Genomic DNA, 20,696 nt, shown 5'->3' with positions numbered 1-20,696 from the left:
ACATTATAAGTGAGCCAGATAAATCAAGTATTAGTTGTAAAAACACTGCTTTGATCTTATTCTTATATGTCTATCCACAAATAATTAATCTTCTTGAAACCTCTTATAATTCTTTAACGATCTATAGGTGAAAAAAAAGGTGTTAGAAGAAATGTTTAATTCATGATATACAAATAATTATTTTAATAAATACTTAATAGATAATATAAATTCTACATATTTTAAATGCTTTATCATGATCCAAATTTTCCATAAATGCCCACTAATGTAAATATCATTCTTGAAACACATGAATGTAAATACAAATATATTTGAGTTATATATTTGCTCAAAAATGATGTTTATATATTGTAGATAATTTAATTTTAAAATGTAAATCGTGCTAAATGAGTGACACTTCTAATATTCCATTGCGATTAGCGTCTTATTTCCAACCTATGCCCTAAAACGAAGGCGGCATCGCCTCCGCCCGTCCCTCCCGTTTCGACCACACTCCTGGGTCTCAACAGTGAGTTTTGATCTCCTCCCCCTCCATAATTGATTCGATTACATAGTAAAGGACTAGATTTTGGGATCTGGTTTGCTCCGCGGGAGTTCCCCTGATGTGGTTTGCCCAGATTTTTCTGGTTTTGCTTGTCACATAAGATCGGGATAGACTTTCGTGTTCTTTCCTTTAATTTGTTTGTTTTTCTTCGGTTGAAGGGATATGATAGTTGTATGTCGACGGTAATGATTAAAGACCGACTCAAATTTCAGTGCCATTCTTCGCTTAATTGGCGTTTTTGTTTCAAAAGATCGGATTTTGCTCATAAAAATGATGACTTCGTAACATAACTTCGTAGTATAAGCTTGGTTATGTGGGATTTGAAACATACCGAGTTAATAGGCTTTCGAAGTGTCTCAGGATAAAGAGGAGATTGGATGGCACAATGTTTGTTTGCGTCCAATCTATCTACAGTTGATTGGTCATGAGGAAAGAGATGTTCTTTGGTTGTTCATCCTTCCCTGGGAAGGATTGGTCTCAAAGATTTATGTGCGTGTTGTACATGCTCAATGTCATAGTATATTTAGACCTCCATTTCTATGTCTTAATGATTTTGATTAAAGAAAACTAACCGCATTTCAGGATTCTTATCCAGCTTCACGCTAGGGAATAAAAAATCGTATGAAATATCATTGTTGATAACCCTCACTAGGTTTGTAATTAACAACTGTTCCTGATACACCATTGTTGCCATGTAATGCTGGTTTTGAATTTTTATGATTTTTGTATGCACCTTTGCTTTGTATCTCAGCTGTATTTACTATATATATTATGTTAGGAAACTCTTGCAGTATGTCATTCTGGCGTACATCCACGTTGGTGACTTTGGTCTCTTCTTGAGAAATTAATGAAGAGAACATGTGGAATGGCATAGAAACATGCAATGACATTGAATCGTTTAATCTATCACTAGACTACTAAGCGCTTATGCAAGTAATTACTTTTACAGGCAACTTAGTTGAATTTAGGTTTCATCGGAAGAATCACAAGAGAATTTGTATAGACAATGGGTTCACGAGGTGCCAATGTTCTGCTTTCCAGAGCTAACAGAATCAGGCAAAAGCTGCAGTCTGCTCTGGAAGCAAGTGTTTTGGAAATTGAAGATGTTTCATATCAGCATGCCGGTCATGCAGGTGTTCAAGGAGATGCAAATGAGACTCACTTTAACATTAAGATTGTCTCTTCAAAGTTTGAAGGGCAGACCCTAGTGAAACGTCATCGAATGGTATATGAACTTCTAGGTGATGAACTGAAATCTGGACTTCATGCTATCTCCATTGCTGCAAAAACTCCACAAGAGTCAGGGTCAGCCAATGTCTAGTTCAGGGGCACAGAGACAATTACCAACCTTGTAATGAGTTAATTACATTTACATGACTTGCACATTCTACATTATGAATTAAGCCCATTGTACTTTGTACTTTGTTGTGAAGGCCTTATCAGAATTTTCATCTTTTACTTGGCATCACAATTTGGGTCTTTATTATGATTCTATCGGATAAGTACATGTGAGGCAAATTCTTTTTTCCTGTAATTGCATTTACATCATATGCCAATTCTTACCTAGCCATGGTAAAACATGTCACATTTGAACTTGATGAAATAATTTTTGTAAGAATGTTGGGAGAGCATGGACATGATTGGTAGCTGTTTTCTTAATGTTCTATTCTGCAATATGTAATTAAATAGGTTGGTTGCGTGGTACGAATCCGACTCATTACATATCATTTCTGTCATGCTGTCTTTTTTTACTTTTTAATCTTTGAACACATTATGATTTTCAAAACTTGTAAGCTTGAAGTACAGGGAGATTCCCAAAGGGACATCGATGTAACTGTTACCTGATGAAAGAACCAATATTTCCTTGTCTTATTATTACCTTTATTGTTTACGAGGAGCGATTGGTTTTTTTGCTTTTGAAACATGTGTTAATTGCTACACTACACTCCAGTTGTTATTTATCTCTAATTATTTGATCAGTTCTTATTTTTCTTATTATCATAATGTTTTTCTGCAGTCTGTTGTTGATACATTTTTCTGCCAGTTAAACACTGGCACAATATACAGGTCCATATTGTGCCATTATAGGTATTGTCTGCATGCCTGTGACAAGGCAATCCGGAGCATCTCATAGACTCATGCCAACCCACTGTGGGACAGGAACCAATTTGCTACGTAAAACACATCAGCAAATGATATGGGACACCACACAAATTTCGTAGGGTGGTACAGTGAGAGGCATGAGCACAACATGAACACTGCTTCAGTTCTTGACTGAATGGACAAAAAACACATGTTGCAATTGCATGGGGATGGATGAATTTGCTGGAACTTGTTAAGAGTAGATTAATCGTTTCCGCATAACCAGTACGAAAATGCTTCTGCATAACCAGGCATCGATTAAATATTAAGTTAGTGCTTGAAGAAGTTTGAAGAAGTATACGTTTCAACATATGACTTATTTTTATCTTGATCTTGTCCAAATGGACCAGCTACTTAGTCCAAGTTCTCTAAACAGTTCAGTTGTTTCAGGGATTTCAGGTGAAGTCATAGCACTTCAGTTTCGGATAGATCAGAAATCATCAATGTTGATGAGTTAGATGCCATTTTACATGATGAGTCTCTCCTTTCTTTGTTGAGTTGGAACGAGTTCTACAAGAAGGGAAGAGAGGTTTGCGCGAGTTGCGAGGTGAAGTTAAGATGATGAGAGAGAGAGAGAGAGCGAGAGAGGGAGAGAGACACACTCTGGATTGCCAGACACGGTAAACAAAAGGATGGATGCCAACTTCTCAATAGTAGTAAACGCGCATCCCTTTGACCGAGCTCTCAATATCCAACCCAGATAAGATTTCGATCGCAGAGACCCTAAAGATGGCGGTGGCCAGGAATGCGCCCGAGCCCCTGCTTTCATGGCGCGTCAGACCTTTGTTTGATCTTCTTGGACGACCAAGCGAAGAGGAGGTATAAAAAGGAGCCGAGCTACCAGCGTTATCGTGGAACCCAAAAGGGAAGCAGAAGTAAAACTCTTGCCTTCCCTCGTTCACCACAGAGACGGAGAGCTTGCGCCGAGATGGCAGGTGGTGGGTTAGCGCCCTCAAATGGCGAGGTGAAGCACTACAATGGCCGTGTCACTTCCTTCGTGATCGTCACTTGCATGATCGCGGCCACCGGTGGCCTAATCTTCGGCTACGACATTGGCGTCTCGGGTGAGTAATTGGTGTCTACATATGAGCCTATTTTGGATGACCGAGAACGTACGTGTGGGTTTGTCTGATTGATGATTTGATGTCTCTGTTTCTTTGTAGGGGGTGTGACTTCCATGGATGAATTCCTTGAGAAGTTCTTCCCATCGGTGTACCAGCAGGAGAAGACGGCCAGCGGGTCGAAGAACCAATGGTGCCAGTTCGACAGCCAAATGCTGACGTCCTTCACGTCGTCCCTCTACGTCGCGGGGCTCATCTCCACCTACTTCGCGTCAATGGTGACCCAGGCATTTGGCAGGAAGTCATCCATGCTGTTCGGCGGGGCGGCCTTCCTCCTGGGCTCAGCCATCAATGGCGTCGCCATGAACGTGGCCATGCTCATCATCGGCCGCATTCTGCTCGGTGTCGGCGTGGGGTTCGCCAACCAGGCCGTCCCGCTTTACTTGTCCGAGATGGCACCGCCGCAGCTCCGAGGGGCGCTCAACATGGGGTTCCAGATGGCCACCACCATCGGCATCTTCGTCGCCGGCCTTGTGAATTATGGCACGGGAAAGCTCCATGCGGGATACGGGTGGCGCATATCGGTGGCCCTTGCTGCCGTGCCGGCTCTCATCATGACCCTTGGTGCCATCGCCCTCCCCGACACCCCCAACTCCCTCGTCGAGCGTGGCCTGCGCGACCAGGCCAAGGCCACGCTTCAGAAGATCCGGGGGACCGACGACGTCGAGGCGGAGCTGCAGGACATGATCGAGGCGAGCGAGGAGGCGAAGAAGGTGAGCGACCCCTGGAGTAGCATCCTCCGCCCGGAACACCGCCCGCATCTCGTCATGGCCATCGCCATCCCCATGTTCCAGCAGCTCACCGGCATCAACGTGATCATGTTCTACGCGCCGGTGCTCTTTAAGACCATCGGCTTCGGGGACAGCGCCTCGCTCATGTCGGCCGTCATCTCCGGCCTCGTCAACGTCTTCGCGACCACCGTGTCCATCGCAACCGTCGACAAGTTCGGCCGCAGGGTCCTGTTCCTGGAGGGCGGGATTCAGATGGTGGTGAGCCAGGTGGCCGTCGGGGCCATCCTGGGGACCTTCTTCGGGGATGCCGGCACCGGGAAGCTCTCGCCAGGGTTGGCCAACCTGGTGCTGGCGCTCATCTGCGTCTACGTCGCAGCGTTCGCGTGGTCGTGGGGGCCGCTCGGCTGGCTGGTACCCAGCGAGATCTTCCCGCTCAACATCCGGTCGGCGGGGCAGTCGATCGTGGTCGGCGTCAACTTCTTCTTCACCTTCGTCATCGCGCAGCTCTTCCTCATGGCGCTCTGCCACCTCAAATCCGGTCTGTTCCACCTGTTCGCTGCCTTCGTGGTAGTGATGACATTGTTCGTCGTCTTCCTGGTGCCCGAGACGAAGGGCGTGCCCATCGAAGAGATGACTCTGGTGTGGAAGAAGCACTGGTTTTGGAAGAAGTACATGCTCGACGACCACATCACGCCATCGGTGCACCGGCGAGAAGACTGAAGATGTCATGCATGAGTCTCTGTTTGCTGATATGAGAGAAACAAACAACACAGGTTGTGTGTAGTCCACAAAAAGTGTGGCCTCATACGTCCTCAATTTTCCCAGATACAATTATGTATGTTTACAATCTATCAGTAACAAGGTTCGTGGTGGAACTGTTCCTCCTTTCTTTCTCCCAACTCTCTTGTGTTTTGAATTTAAATGTGTCCTGTGATCTTCTGCACCTCTGCTCTTTGTCTCCCACATCCAATTATGTGCATCATTACACACAACAAATGAGAGAATTAAGTTCAATTCTATTCTGCACACATATAACAATGTTTAGGCCATTATTAGATTCATCATTTGGACCATTAATTGAAGAAAAATCTACTACTAGGAGGCGACAACCCAACCAACGAAAGTAAATTTTGACAAATGATAGACGCTTCAATGTAGACAAGGGAGCCACTTTAAGGTACCTCATATCATTTGTCCTCTCATCCCAACCCAACCAACGCTACTCTATTAGTTTATCTATCTTTTTACTGTTTATTTATTATCGATTAGGAGCAAATTTATGAGGCTTTTATTTTACCGGTCATGTCTTAGGAGAAATGTTTAGGTAATACTAAGCTATCTCTAGGTTGATTCTTAATGTATCTTTTGATAATCATCCAAACGTCTTAATATTCTCATTAACAAAACTGATAAGTTGTACTTGTTCTTCCTTGGAAAGTATTGTCCCGACCTTAACAACTTAATCGAGATAGGTTTTATCCCAAGGTCGAGATATGTTTTATCCAAGGGTGCCTCGATCATTGATTCCACTAGCTCCGAGTGTGAGAGGAATTTGGTAAAACTTCGAGAATCCATAAGTAGTGCCTCAAATCATGACTTCTTCGGTAAGGAGATCATCGTAAGGTAGTATTAGTGTGACTTTTGCGAGTTGCTTCTCAATTCTCCAATGTTAGTTCTCATCGAAAACTTCTTTACCATTTGGTAGGTTACACTATTGCCCTTAGCCTATTTAGTGTGGAGTATTCTATGATTACATTATATGCTGAGGGAATATCGACTATCATAAACTTAGTCATCACCAGTTTAGAGTGTGGTTCGATCCCAAATGTGGCATATAGGTTCACAATCTTAGGGGGCGGGGATGTAGGGGGTGGGGGGGGGGGGAGGACAAGTGATAGGGGATACCTTGAAGCATACCATCCTTATTTGGTTATATCCCAAGAATGCATCTATAAACGTGAGAAGCTCATGACCTGAGATAATGTCGACCAACTGATCAATACGGATAAGAAGATAGTTGTCCTTATTAACACATATCTTTCAGTTTTCATTAGATTTTTCAATAAGTACAATATTAGCGAGCCACCTGGGTATCATACCTTAGTGATAAACTCTACTCCTATTAGCTTGTCTATCATTTTACTGATTGTTTATTATCAATTAAGAGCAAACTTACGATGCTTTTATTTTACTAGTCATGTCTTAGGAGAAATGTTTGGGTAATGCTAAGCTATGTCTCGGTTAATTCCTAATATATCTTTTGATAACCATATAAACACATCGATATTCTCATTAAGAAAACTGATAAGTTATACTTGTTCCTCCTTGAGAAGTGTTGCCTCAACTTTAACAACTTAATCGAGATAGGTTTTATCCAAGGGTGCCTCGATCAATGATTCCACCGGCTCTGAGTGTGAGAGGAATTTGGTGAAACTTCGAGGATCTATAAGCAGTGTCTCAAATCACGGCTTCTTTGGTTAAGAGATCGTCGTAAGGTAGCATTAGTGTGACTTTCGCAGGTTGCTTTTCAATTCTCTAATATTAGTTATCGTCGGAAACTTCATTACCATGTGGTAGGTCAACATCACTACCGAGGGAATATCGACTATCATGAACTTGGTCATCATCGGTTTAGAGTGTGGCTCGACCGCAAATGTGACGTATAGGTTCACAGTCCTAAGAGAGGAGGGGAGCATGTGGTGGGAGGGGAGGACAAATGATAGGGGATCCTTGAAGTGTACTATCCTTATTTGATTATATCCTAAGAATGCATCTATAAATGTGAGGAACTCATGACCTAAGGTAATATCGACCAACTGATCAATACGAGGAAGAAGATAGTTGCCCTCCAAGTATGCTTTGTTGAGGTTGGTATAATCAACACATATCTTTCAGTTTTCATTAGTTTTTTTAGTGAGTACAATATTAGCGAGCCACTTGGGATACTATATCTTAGTGATAAACCCTACTCCTATTAGCTTGTCTACCTTTTTATTGATCGTTTATTATCGATTAGGAGCAAACTTGAAAGGATTTTGTTTTACTAGTCATACCTTAGGAGAAATGTTTGGGTAATGTTGGGCTATGTCTGGGTTGATTCCTAATATATCTTTTGATAACCATGCAAACACCTCGGCATTGTCCTTAAGAAAACTAATAAATTGTACTTGTTCCTCCTCGAGAAGTATTGCCTCAACCTTAACAATTTAATCGAGATAGGTTTTATGTAAGAGTACCTCAATCAATTATTTCATCGGCTCAGAGTGTGAGAAAAATTTAACGAAACTTCGAGGATCCATAAGCAGTGCCTCAAATTATAGCTTCTTTTGTAAGGAGATTATCGTAAGGTAGCATTAGTGTGACTTTCACATATTGCTTCTCAATTCTCCAATGTCAATTTTTATTGAAAATTTCATTATCATATGATAGGTCAACACCACTGCCCTTAGCCTATTTAGCATGAGGTGTCCTATGATTGCATTATATGTCAAGAGGATATCGAGTATTATGAACTTGGTCATCACCGGTTTAGAGTATGGCTCGACCCCAAATGTGACATGTAGGTTCACAGTCCTAAGAGGGGAGATCGAGTCACTAGTGAACCTTGTCAACAAAGATGTCATGGGGTGAGTTTGTTAGTCAATATTCTGAGCTTTTGGAAAGCGTCAAAGTAGATGATATCAATAGAGCTACTTGTATCAATCATGACTCTTTTTACTCATGTATTGATCATCCTCATAAAGACAACTAAAACATTATCATGATTCGGGTTGAGATACTTTGTATTTTCCTCTTTGAAGGTTATCTCGAGGTTATCCTTTGTCCGTAGGCACTTTTCAATGGTAGATTGGGTGTAAACTTTATAACTCGATGAGCTATCTCCTCTCAAAATTAGTCTACCAATGATGATGTCAATTTATATTTCCACTAGTCCTTAGGGTCGAGGTGAAGGTTCTTAGTGCTTTCGGATAAATTGCCCAATGTGTCCTCTATGAATGAGTTCTTTAATCTATTATTTTAAATCACGATAGTCTTTTGTGTCATGGCCGTAATTTTGATAGAAACGATAGTACTTGAATCTATCTCTCTTCTCTAATAGAGTCTATATTGATTGAAGGTCTTTTAAGAGTTTATTCTTTCTTATTTGTAAAAAAACTTCAGTTCTAGTCATATTAAATAGGGTTGACTCGAGTCTCGAGTGAGGTAATTCGGGTCTATCACATCTTATCACCATGGTGACCTTAGGATTGATTGGATTTATTGTTGATCCTATCTTGGCCTTTTGCATGTCTCTTTATGTTTATCCAAGATCAATACCTGTGTCACTATGTATTGATTGGCTTGTTAGAGTACTTCGAATACCATCATCAGTGACTTCTCTATCAACGACCAAAAATGATAAGAAGGCTTGAGTCATATCATGAAGGCCTCTTTGACAAGTGATGGATGTACATCTTGCACCCCTCCAACGAGTCGAAATCGAATGATATTACCAACGAGAAGATAGAAGTTGATTATGATCAATTTCTGCTGAAGTTATTAGTGAATGACGATAGACACGAGGTAGGGTTGGTCAACTCTTCTTCTCTGGATTATTAGAATTTTCATTGCATTTCTTCCAAATGTTAGCCCATCTGTCGTAGTTAAATTCTCATATAATTATTTATCAAATATGTCGTTTGGGTTTGGAATTCGGGTGGAATAAGATGGTGGCATGGCAGTCCATTAAATTTCGTAATTGAGGAATATGGTTCTTGCCTGACCAATATCTTGATGGGTCTCAAGGGTTCTTGAGATATTGGCATTGTGTTTGGTGGGAAAACCTCGACAAGCACTAATGCCATTGTCAATTGAGCTACTAGTTGTGGCTAAGGCGGTGGCGTTGCTTAATGGGCTAGTTAAGACAAGAGTGGAATAATAGCTTGCATCATACCTATTAGCATTTGCACATGCTAAATGAAGTTTAATGATGCCTCAATTGGGATGAATATGTGACTTGGGGTCACCCCTAGATCATTGAATAGACGTCAGTATTGCATCAGCGTTTGCACCGGCGTTTGCACCGAGATAGATGCATCCATGTGTGGATATGATGACTACTGCCCCCTTGAATAAATGTATTATAGGTCGGGATAAAAGCCTCCTTGTTTTGGCATTTGTTAAGAGGGTTGGTAAGCTCGATATTCCTATAATATCAAGTCATTCTTCTAGCATCAAAATGCTAAAAAGAGGTTTGGTGCTAGAAGAATGACTCGATATTATAGGAATGTCTCTAAGGTGAGAATGTCAAGCTCCTAAGGTACCATCTATACGAAGATTAAAGTCAAAAGAGGTTTCCTGACCTAATTAATCTGATGCTTAAGTTAGTAACATGAGGTATACGAGTATAGACATTAATAGTTTAAGAAAATTTTGTGTCGAATTATAATGGTACAAAAGAAACTTATGACTCATAGTTGAGAAAAAAATTTATGATTATATTTTTTGTTATAAACAATGAAAAATATTTCATGGTGATGATGATGATGATGATGATGATGTGAAAGATGACAATGTATCTCCTACGAATGAGTCTCCTACCATTATTAAGTTGGAACGAGTTCTACGAGAAGGGAAGAGAGGTTTGCGCGAGTTACGCCTCCCGGTAAACAAAAGGATGGATGCCAATCTCTCAATAGTAGGAAACACGGATCCAGTTGACCGAGCTTTGAATATCCATCCCAGATAAAATTTAGATCAGATAGACACCAAAGGTGGCGGTGACCAGGTACGCGGCCAAGCTCCTGCTTTCATGGCGCGCTTCTCGGAGGCCCAAGCGAGGAGGAGGAGGTATAAAAAGGAGACAAGCCACCAGCGTTATCGTGGAGCCCAAAAGGGAAGCAAAAGTAAAACTTTTGCCTCCCCACCATCACCGCAGAGACGGAGAGCTTGCGCCGAGATGGCAGGTGGTGCGTTAGCGCCCTCAAATGGCGAGGTGAAGCACTACAATGGCCGTGTCACATCCTTCGTGATCGTCACTTGCGTGATCGCGGCCACCGGTGGCCTAATCTTCGGCTACGACATTGGCGTCTCGGGTGAGTAATTGGTGTCTACATATGAGCCTATTTTGGATGACGGAGAACGTACGTGTGGGTTTGTCTGATTGCTGATTTGATGTCTCTGTTTCTTTGTAGGGGGTGTGACTTCCATGGATGAATTCCTTGAGAAGTTCTTCCCATCGGTGTACCAGCAGGAGAAGACGGCCAGCGGGTCGAAGAACCAATGGTGCCAGTTCGACAGCCAAATGCTGACGTCCTTCACGTCGTCCCTCTACGTCGCGGGGCTCATCTCCACCTACTTCGCGTCCATGGTGACCCAGACATTTGGCAGGAAGTCATCCATGCTGTTCGGCGGGGCGGCCTTCCTCCTGGGCTCAGCCATCAATGGCGTCGCCATGAACGTGGCCATGCTCATCATCGGCCGCATTCTGCTCGGTGTCGGCGTGGGGTTCGCCAACCAGGCCGTCCCGCTTTACTTGTCCGAGATGGCACCGCCGCAGCTCCGAGGGGCGCTCAACATGGGGTTCCAGATGGCCACCACCATCGGCATCTTCGTCGCCGGCCTTGTGAATTATGGCACGGGAAAGCTCCATGCGGGATACGGGTGGCGCATATCGGTGGCCCTTGCTGCCGTGCCGGCTCTCATCATGACCCTTGGTGCCATCGCCCTCCCCGACACCCCCAACTCCCTCGTCGACCGTGGCCTGCGCGACCAGGCCAAGGCCACGCTTCAGAAGATCCGGGGGACCGACGACGTCGAGGCGGAGCTGCAGGACATGATCGAGGCGAGCGAGGAGGCGAAGAAGGTGAGCGACCCCTGGAGTAGCATCCTCCGCCCGGAGCACCGCCCGCATCTCGTCATGGCCATCGCCATCCCCATGTTCCAGCAGCTCACCGGCATCAACGTGATCATGTTCTACGCGCCGGTGCTCTTTAAGACCATCGGCTTCGGGGACAGCGCCTCGCTCATGTCGGCCGTCATCTCCGGCCTCGTCAACGTCTTCGCGACCACCGTGTCCATCGCAACCGTCGACAAGTTCGGCCGCAGGGTCCTGTTCCTGGAGGGCGGGATTCAGATGGTGGTGAGCCAGGTGGCCGTCGGGGCCATCCTGGGGACCTTCTTCGGGGATGCCGGCACCGGGAAGCTCTCGCCAGGGTTGGCCAACCTGGTGCTGGCGCTCATCTGCGTCTACGTCGCAGCGTTCGCGTGGTCGTGGGGGCCGCTCGGCTGGCTGGTACCCAGCGAGATCTTCCCGCTCAACATCCGGTCGGCGGGGCAGTCGATCGTGGTCGGCGTCAACTTCTTCTTCACCTTCGTCATCGCGCAGCTCTTCCTCATGGCGCTCTGCCACCTCAAATCCGGTCTGTTCCACCTGTTCGCTGCCTTCGTGGTAGTGATGACATTGTTCGTCGTCTTCCTGGTGCCCGAGACGAAGGGCGTGCCCATCGAAGAGATGACTCTGGTGTGGAAGAAGCACTGGTTTTGGAAGAAGTACATGCTCGACGACCACATCACGCCATCGGTGCACCGGCGAGAAGACTGAAGATGTCATGCATGAGTCTCTGTTTGCTGATATGAGAGAAACAAACAACACAGGTTGTGTGTAGTCCACAAAAAGTGTGGCCTCATACGTCCTCAATTTTCCCAGATACAATTATGTATGTTTACAATCTATCAGTAACAAGGTTCGTGGTGGAACTGTGCCTCCTTTCTTTCTCCCAACTCTCTTGTGTTTTGAATTTAAATGTGTCTTGCGATCTTCTACACCTCTGCTCTTTTCTTTGTACACATTTGTGCATCCTCCGTTTGTCTCCCACATCCAATTATGTGCATCATTACACACAACAAATGAGAATCAAGTAAAATTCTATTCTGCACCCATAAAACAATGTTTAGGTCATTATTAGATTCCGTCATTTGGACCATTAATTGAAACCTCGTAGATCAGACTCTGACGCACAAACCATTTATTTATTTTGTATTATTTTAAACAATACATACCGAAATCACATGAATATGTATTTTAAATGTTCGGATCATAGTTAGTGTACAACATAGTTGTTTGTGACATCAACCGATGTTGCAAAGCCAACTTGGTTAAGGATCACCTTCATCGCAAAATCAATATCTCCAGAACGGGTGGAAGCAATTGTCCGATAAGGTAGATGGCGGACCCAACAAGCCTCCGACGATACACAAGTATCGAACTTCGAAAGCCCATTGGGCCTTCTACAGCATCCCGTTATGAGCTCGGCTACAGATCTGGTTACAAACGATTGGTACAAAGACAACGCAGCATGCTTCCCAATTGGAAGGGCTTTATATCACGACACGGTCCATATAACGGATGGTATATGATGGGTTCAGGAAGCTGTTCTTTCGGAAATGAAGGCAGGCACATGCAACATAATCTGAGCAAGTAGAGTTGTAGCAGCATGTAAAGATTGAGGGATTATGTTCTCTCGATCTACTCAAAAGGAATTGGTGTTGCCATTTCCTTGGTATTATGGTTCACAATCCAGCTAGAACATGTACTGTGTTGCTTTGTCTGTCGATGCTAATTAGATGACCATCAATGCATCAGAAGTATTGACGATATGCCTTATCTTGTAATCAAAATATGAAGTGGGTCAATTCTTGGCTCTTGCTGCTGTTTGGAGAAGAGTTCCATTTGGCATATCTTATCTGCTTTCAGACCCAACCTACCAAGATGCTTTATTTATTTTCTGGCAGTAGTCCATCCCAGCTAATATTTCTTTTGTTTAGATGAAGACCAAACAGAAGAGACATGAGCATTATGATTTAGTTGTCCTGTTATGAGAAATTCTAGTTGTGATAGCACAGTCAAACTCCCAACATTTAGTCATCCTTTAGGCTACAAGTTAGGCACTTGTACTCTTGACATGTTGATTTCCTAGCAATTTTGTACCATGATTGTGTTGTTGAATTCCATGTCCATGCTATGGTTTGAGGAAATTAGATTTCCAAGTCTTTGCCATGGCCTGAGGAGATTGAATAAGGACAGTGACATTTCAGCTGCTTGTAGGGAAATCATTGTTATATACGAAAGTGTTTGTGGCCTACTTTGGTTTGGACAGTCAGCCGATGTCACTTGTTTATTAGCACAATGAGACTTGGATGCTTCAACTTTAGCAGGTTCTAATCAACTGCTACGCAGATCAGAAGACAGTCACTATTTCCATGATAGACCATTTGAGCATATGTGACACCATACTAATTAATTAAGAAGCTGTGGCTAATATGGATAGCATAAAATACAAAATATTAGATATGAAACTGAGGTGTTAGCTTGAATTGAGACAGAGAGGCTATCCTTACTATTTAATTAAGAAGCTTTAACTGATATGGATAAGCATAAAAATAAGAAATCTATATATGAAGTGAGCTGTTTTCTTGCAGTCAGATGACGATAGGTAGAATCCAAATTACAGATAAGGAGCCTTTTGGATGATCTAAAGATATGCTTATTTTCTTGTTACTGACCAGATGAACCATAAACACTATGAGCTTCAGGGAGGGGGGGATTCAGACTATTGAAATCATCAATTGTTTGATAATAAAATTTGGATAGTGTTTCAGCTCATGATGATTCATCCTGTTACTAAAATTCTGTAGACAATTGTCACCATCTGCACAGGGTAATCAGAAATCTGATTCTGAAAGAGATGAATCTTCTTTTAGCATAAACACTGTCCCACATAGAATTTTATCCTTGGTAGATTGGATATAATCAATCATTACTTGCCACCAGCATTAGACAGCCTGCACTATGCTTTATTTTATTAAACCGTCTTTACATAATTTTTCTTCTACTGTGGATTAACAATTGAAGAATCTTGCTTGATGAATGATTGAACCTTCATCCAACTTCTTCTCTATTGAAATCTGGGCTTACACCTGATTCCAAAATGGAACTTGCAGAGGAAACTACGACGGCTGGGGACCGAGACAAGCCTGGTGGGATATGCTAGAACGGGGAAGAAGGCAATTGCTGGTCGGCCAAGAAATGATGAATGAGCTGTCGAGCTTGCCTGGGAGCAAACGTGGGGACTTGATGACCTGCGCCCCTCACCGTGACGAAGGTGAGCCCGTCGAAGATGATCGTCCACCCACCGACCTGGATGATTCACGGAAAAGCTTCGGGCGGCCGTACACAGATGATGAAACTATTATGTTTCAATCGAGGAAGCAACTCATACCTGCTTGCGGTCGTACCATGGCGTCCACTCTCGAGTTGTTTTCAGGCCAAGCTTGTGCAGCGTGTATCTCGTGGAGGTGACTGGAATTCTTCCATCCGTATCACCGCTGAGAACAGACGAGAAATTTAGATTCGCGATGCTTTCTCTTTTGATCAACTCAGGAACAGTACAAACTAGTTCAGAATCTTACCTGAAGACCCACACCCTGATGCCGCCACGGATGAGCTTTCGGATGACTGGGAGAACAGAGGCCGGTGCATCATTCCAACGGGTAATCACATCACTGCTAGAATGTCATAAACTCTCAAATGCTGATCAGAGACGACCCAGAAACTTTGTGTTCTTACACAAATCTTGTAATGCATGCCAACAAAGTCTAGTACCTGCAGTGAGTCCAATTGTAACCAAGCTTGGTGACATTGGCATGAAGAGCTTCTTGAACATCTTCTCGGTTAAAGTACACCTCGCTGTAGAGCGAGACACAAGGATCATAACCTGCCGGTTTCTGATGCCATCCGCTCTGCAGCGAAAACGCCCATCAAGTTCACTGTTTTCGTAGTAATATGTGATGTTGGATTGATCATAGAGCTTACATATTTGGAGAACAGCTTGGGGGAGGCGCCTTCGACGAAGTATGACCTTTCGCTCCAAGACATGGATGTGTTCGGTCGGACACAAACAGGGGCATACAAGCTGTACATATCGATGATATCGTACACTGCAAAGTACTCTTCTAACGCATCATCGCATGCCTTGGTGACATTCTCTTCACTAAAATTGCAGCTCTTCTTGACATCATGGTACACACGATCGGAGATGACAGCATGATCCCATGCGTAGTCGACCATTCCGGTCTGATCAGTATCATCATCCATCAACGCATTTCCAATCTGACAAAAAGTTGGGATTATAATTAAGATGAGCGATTCTTCAACCGAAGTCCTGAAGATACCACTAGTATGACCACGACTGCTTGTGACAGCCAACTTAAGAACAGAAAAGAAATCTCACTATGAAACCCTTGAAGTTGATGTAATTCTCCTTGGAAGCTTTTTTGTTTTCGTCGAATATTTTCTCGGAAAGTTGAGGTACATAATGCCCTACCATAGTTGTGATAACAACAAGAACAATTAATGATGTGACACAATTCAAGGACTGAATACTAAACTTAGCACGAATTGAACATAATAATCCAATGTTTTTACCTGCATAGCTTTCTCCAGCGATGTAGAAGTCATGGGATTTGAACTGCGGGAACCTCTTGAACCAGTTGAACAGGAAAATGTACGAGTCTTCGGCTACAATTGGTCATCGATCGACAACAAGTGAGCAGATAGTAACAAATCTTAGGAGGAGTTTTGTTGTCATCAATGAATTAGAAACACTATGTCGTCAAAAACTTACCAGTGATCTTATCCCCGAGTGAGTTCAAGTCAGAACTGGTGTTTGTGTAAGAAAATCCCACGCCCACCGGAGACTCGAGAAACAGCAGATTGGCATCTGCAAATTTAGATTTCCATAAGAATCTTCTTCATTTGTTTTAAATCCTAAATGTACTCGTCTAAGGGGGATTAGACTCGCCTTTGTTCCAGGAATGCTTGTTGAACTTGAGCTCTGGCTTCCCCTTTTGCATCAGAAAAGGCCCCAACTCCTCTGCCTCTCCGTACCCAATGGAAGAACAACCAGGTCCTGTAATCAAACTTGGTTAACATGCCGTCACAATCTAGCTGTGTCAACTAGAAGTTTCGCGTCCCACCGACAGGAAAACAATGCGTGATGCACACCTAATCTTCGAAAAATCAATCCAATCATTGGCCAAGCAGTTTAAGTTTGGCCGACCGGACGATTCAGATGGACGGTGCGAATGACTCAGAACCAGTTCATCTTTCTCCCCCGAACATTACGTTCAATTCTAATGACCGGAGAGAAGAGTAAGAACCATTAGCAGTATGAATCCAAGCAAGCAAGAAACTTGTGCCGCTGTCCACATATGGTCCCAACATTCATTTGTCCTTCTCGACAAGCAAACGGTAACCTTTCCTTCCTTTGGAAGGTCACAGAGTGACCAGAGTTCTTCACCACTCATGGCTTCCCCACACGCTTGTAATCAAAGCACACTAGTTTTAGACCTTTCGACATGCACTTACTTCGATCCTATCCACTCGTGAGGAATGGGTTTAATCTCAATCGGGTACGTTTGACCAGAACTTGGTCCCCTACAATGATTTCCATTATTGCTTGAAAGAGCAATATCATCTCATTTAGGCCATGAATCTGTAGGGGTGTCCCCCCTCAATCATGGATACTTTTACATCGCAGGATGGAGAAGCAGTCGATGCATGCATATTAAATCAAGTCAAGAACGAGAACTACAGCGAGTTTGCATGATCGAAGAAGGGGTTTGCGTAGAGTATGAAGTCAGAAGATGCAGTATCTTAAAAGGAATGTAGATTGACTATTACGTAAATTAATACCTGGACACAGAATCCAATGTAAAGTTCCTTCACAGCAAAATGTTTGACATTTGATAATTTAGTAATCAAGATGCCAACCAACACTACGATTCGTCCACTGGTCAACAGATCAATCATCATATCAGCAAGCTGTGCAAGACCATAATGTGCCAGCGAATTTATTTCCATACATGTTTTTTATCCTTCAGTGAGGAAAGTAACCCCTTGCGCCAAACAAGGGAGGCAAATAATTAGGCACAGGGGAGTATCGGATGGTGTTGGGATGAATGATGAGAGGCCCCAGTTCTAAGACACAAGGATTCATGGTGGGGGGATGACAGTGTTGATGATATCACTGAAACATGTTGGCCAAGTAGAAATTGGAAAGATTTTTGTCAATTTCATGATGATGGTGGAACCACCTATTTGTCTGATACCATCTCATTGCCCTTTTGACGTACAAACGAAGGAAAGAAAACTGATATAGCATGAGAGGTTCCTACCATAGCGGACAACTCTGGATCTCGGAGAAAGAACAGCACCTCTTGAGAGGCCTTAAGAGAAGAAGAATAGTTGAGGAGCCAATTATGGCCTTAAGAATGACGGAGAACCGATACAGGATTGCAGTGGTGAGAGAGAAATCGCATCGTCTGACGCAGAGAGCAGAGAGAATTATGTACCTCCGTTGAGCCAAAGGAGAAGCGGCTTCTTCTCGACGTCGTGGGTGGCCTCGAAGAACCAGTAGAAGAGGGCCCGCCCGTGGCTTTCGTTGACGGTGACGTAGCCAGCGTACTGGTGGAAGTCAACCGGCGGCTGGCCGGGGAGTCGAACCACACGGTCGGCCTGCTGTTGTTTCAAGGCCTCGTGGTCCAATTCAGCGTAAGAGTAGGATAAGCCGAAGACGAGGAGGAGGAGGAGGAGGAGGAGGAAGCAGAAGGAAGAAGACGAGGAAGTACCCATGTGGCCCAAAGATGAACAGAACTCAAATGTACCGAGTACTAACGCATCAAATGCTCTCTATTTATAGTGTTTTGAGTCCGTTCTACGATATGTGAATCGGAACGAATTGATTTTGAGATATGATTCCATAGGATAGGATGGAAGGAAATTTTACCTATGAAATGAATTTGTGACTAAGATGGAAGTATTTTTCATCATATTTCCTATAATAATTGGGGTTAAAACGCTTCCTCCGTCGTCAATCACCTTCCCCACTTAATGCCTGTGCGTTCGCATTGTGTTCGGTTTTCGTTCCAAAATGGATCTCTTTCGAAGAATTGATAGTTTGTGGTAATCAACATGACACATTTGAAGGAATCCCCCGCCGTCAACTATGCGCCAAACTATCCCCAAATATTATATATATATATATATATATATATATATATATATATATATATGAGAGAGAGAGAGAGAGAGAGAGGCATGGCATTTGTGACTAACATGGAAGTGAATTACAATATATGTGTTATAATACTTGTGATTAAATGCTTCCATTTTCCAATCGCCTTCCCCACTAAAAGCCTATACCGAATCAATGCGTTAGGTTTTGGGGAGAATAAAAGGTGTCTTCTTCCTTTTGCTCCTTTCAGAATTCCAGAGAGACACTGCCAAAATGTCCAAAGAAGTGGATGGAAATTGGTTCCAAGCTAATCAATTAATTTTTCTTTCAACGGAGAAAAAAAGTTCTTATGACAAAAGCCAAAACTAATGATGAAATCCTTGTTAACATTACAAAAAAACAAGTGAAATATTTTACACCTAATTCAAAAAGATCAAAAAGATAAAACAGACCACTAACTTTCGAACTCACGTTGCAATCAATCACATAAGACTCGGTTGAATCACTCTTCTTGATTTGATGACATTTTTGCGCAGAATTAATGAGTGAAACGTATACATGTGGTCTTAATTTTTGGTTCGGTGAGAAGTCGCATCACCCTAAATACTTGTATATGGTTGTGGCATCGCCTCTTTTCTCCTTGCCATGCTGTTGGGGTCGTATATGGCATTTGGAGCTCAAAGAAATAATATTTAAAATATTCTAAAAAATTAATAATGTCTGTAATTATTTATGTAATCCGATTTTAGGTAACTTAGTTCGTTCATGCAAAGTATCCAAAAACTGATTGGCTCAATCAATTCATTTTGATTTTTCGATACGATTCGATCTAATAATTAAGTTGATTTTTAATATTCTAATTGGTTAGATCGAATCGTATTTATATTTTTTTGATGTTAGCATATAATAATATAGTGTGTATATATTAGAAAATATGATGCGGAGGTTATAGACGTTATACTTAATGAATGTGAGAATAGATGAAAGTCAAAATGTAATCAACAATTTCAACTAATACACCATTAGTAATCTATATTTAAAATAGTCACATCAAGAGTAATCTATAATAACCACACAACAAAAGTTGAAATATTATTTTTAAGTGACATAACAAATAATCTATCAATATTCATTCGACACATAGTCTTCATGTGACATCCAAGCCAAAAATAAATAAATAAATATATATATATATATATATAGGTTATCCTTTGTGATCGAGAAGGTCCAATAAGAATAGTTGTAGATTGTCTTTTCTGTTTAAAGAAAAAGCAAGTGGAGGTTGTTAAAAGTGATTGACGATTGTTTCTTATAGAATATTCTATCTTTTTATGATATTTTTAGTGTAATTATAATGGAATCAATTTTTTATCACTTGGGATCACACTCATCTCGTGTTATTAACTTGAATGTTAAAAAGGATTAGGTCAAGAAACCTTATTCGATCTCGATCTTCGTACATATGATATATTGGAAACTCAATATTTTTAACTCAATGCATATTGGATAATTATATGTATATCAACGATATCTTTTCATAATAAAAATAAATTTTTATTAATGTAACAGTGGCCGGGGCCCATCCCTCGTACTAATCGGTAAGATGATCAGTTGTGATTGGAGGTTAACTTTTCCTTAACAAATAAGCGACACAACAAATAACAATCTGTAATAACTATACTAAGAAAAGTTGAACTATGATTCATAATCTGTAATTTGGTCCTCAGTTGTTTTGTGATAGGACACTTCCACAATTATCATTCTTTTAGTGAATTTAGTGCTTTATTTTCATAATACTTTCTTTAATATACCTTTCTAAGTAGAAGGAGCGATTTCTTGTACCATCTAACATTTATCACATCAAAACAAAAATGATACTTTTACCGTCATTTATGCCGAAATAATGCATCAGAAGCGTAAATATTATAATTGTCCCTTCCATAATCACCTGCTTTTCTTTTATTCTACGAATCTCAAAAACCTTCTTTTTCTTGGATTCAAAACAAATGAATCTGTGTACTTCGTAAATGTCTGATGGAACGTTCATCTGTTTTGGTCAAAAAGATATCAATAATTGAGACATAATGTAGCTGTTGGAACCTCG

At 42.2% G+C, this 20,696-nt stretch overlaps 3 protein-coding genes across 4 annotated transcripts; 2 read left to right on the top strand and 1 right to left on the bottom strand.

Moving 5' to 3' along the window:
* The first annotated feature begins 3,282 nt into the window (after positions 1-3,282).
* Positions 3,283-5,413, top strand: LOC135611217 (sugar transport protein 10-like). The gene is made up of 2 exons (XM_065106712.1): positions 3,283-3,750; positions 3,850-5,413. The coding sequence occupies exons 1-2, from the start codon at positions 3,432-3,434 to the stop codon at positions 5,256-5,258; spliced, it is 1,728 nt and encodes a 575-aa protein (XP_064962784.1). The 5' UTR covers positions 3,283-3,431; the 3' UTR covers positions 5,259-5,413.
* Positions 5,414-10,412: 4,999 nt separating this feature from the next.
* LOC135609263 (sugar transport protein MST6-like) lies at positions 10,413-12,294 on the top strand. The gene is made up of 2 exons (XM_065102371.1): positions 10,413-10,612; positions 10,712-12,294. The coding sequence occupies exons 1-2, from the start codon at positions 10,477-10,479 to the stop codon at positions 12,118-12,120; spliced, it is 1,545 nt and encodes a 514-aa protein (XP_064958443.1). The 5' UTR covers positions 10,413-10,476; the 3' UTR covers positions 12,121-12,294.
* A 1,955-nt stretch (positions 12,295-14,249) lies between these two features.
* On the bottom strand, positions 14,250-18,298 carry LOC103982388 (serine carboxypeptidase-like 34). Of its 2 annotated transcripts, none has more exons than XM_009399308.3 (10): positions 17,931-18,298; positions 16,379-16,486; positions 16,202-16,297; positions 16,003-16,095; positions 15,809-15,897; positions 15,391-15,687; positions 15,181-15,317; positions 14,988-15,083; positions 14,798-14,903; positions 14,250-14,715 (listed from the first exon to the last, which is right to left on the bottom strand). In XM_009399308.3, exons 1-10 carry the CDS (start codon positions 18,208-18,210, stop codon positions 14,566-14,568), a joined length of 1,452 nt encoding a protein of 483 aa, XP_009397583.2. In that variant the 5' UTR covers positions 18,211-18,298; the 3' UTR covers positions 14,250-14,565. The 2 variants fall into 2 exon arrangements, with proteins under 2 accessions (XP_009397583.2, XP_009397584.2); XM_009399309.3 differs by having other exon boundaries at positions 14,988-15,080; positions 17,931-18,297.
* Positions 18,299-20,696: the final 2,398 nt, after the last annotated feature.

Source organism: Musa acuminata, chromosome BXJ2-4 (genome assembly GCF_036884655.1).
Source record: "Musa acuminata AAA Group cultivar baxijiao chromosome BXJ2-4, Cavendish_Baxijiao_AAA, whole genome shotgun sequence".
Classification (NCBI taxonomy): Eukaryota; Viridiplantae; Streptophyta; class Magnoliopsida; order Zingiberales; family Musaceae; genus Musa; species Musa acuminata.
The sequence above is the reverse complement of the archived record's forward strand: the minus strand, read 5'-3'. Positions and strand labels throughout refer to the sequence as shown.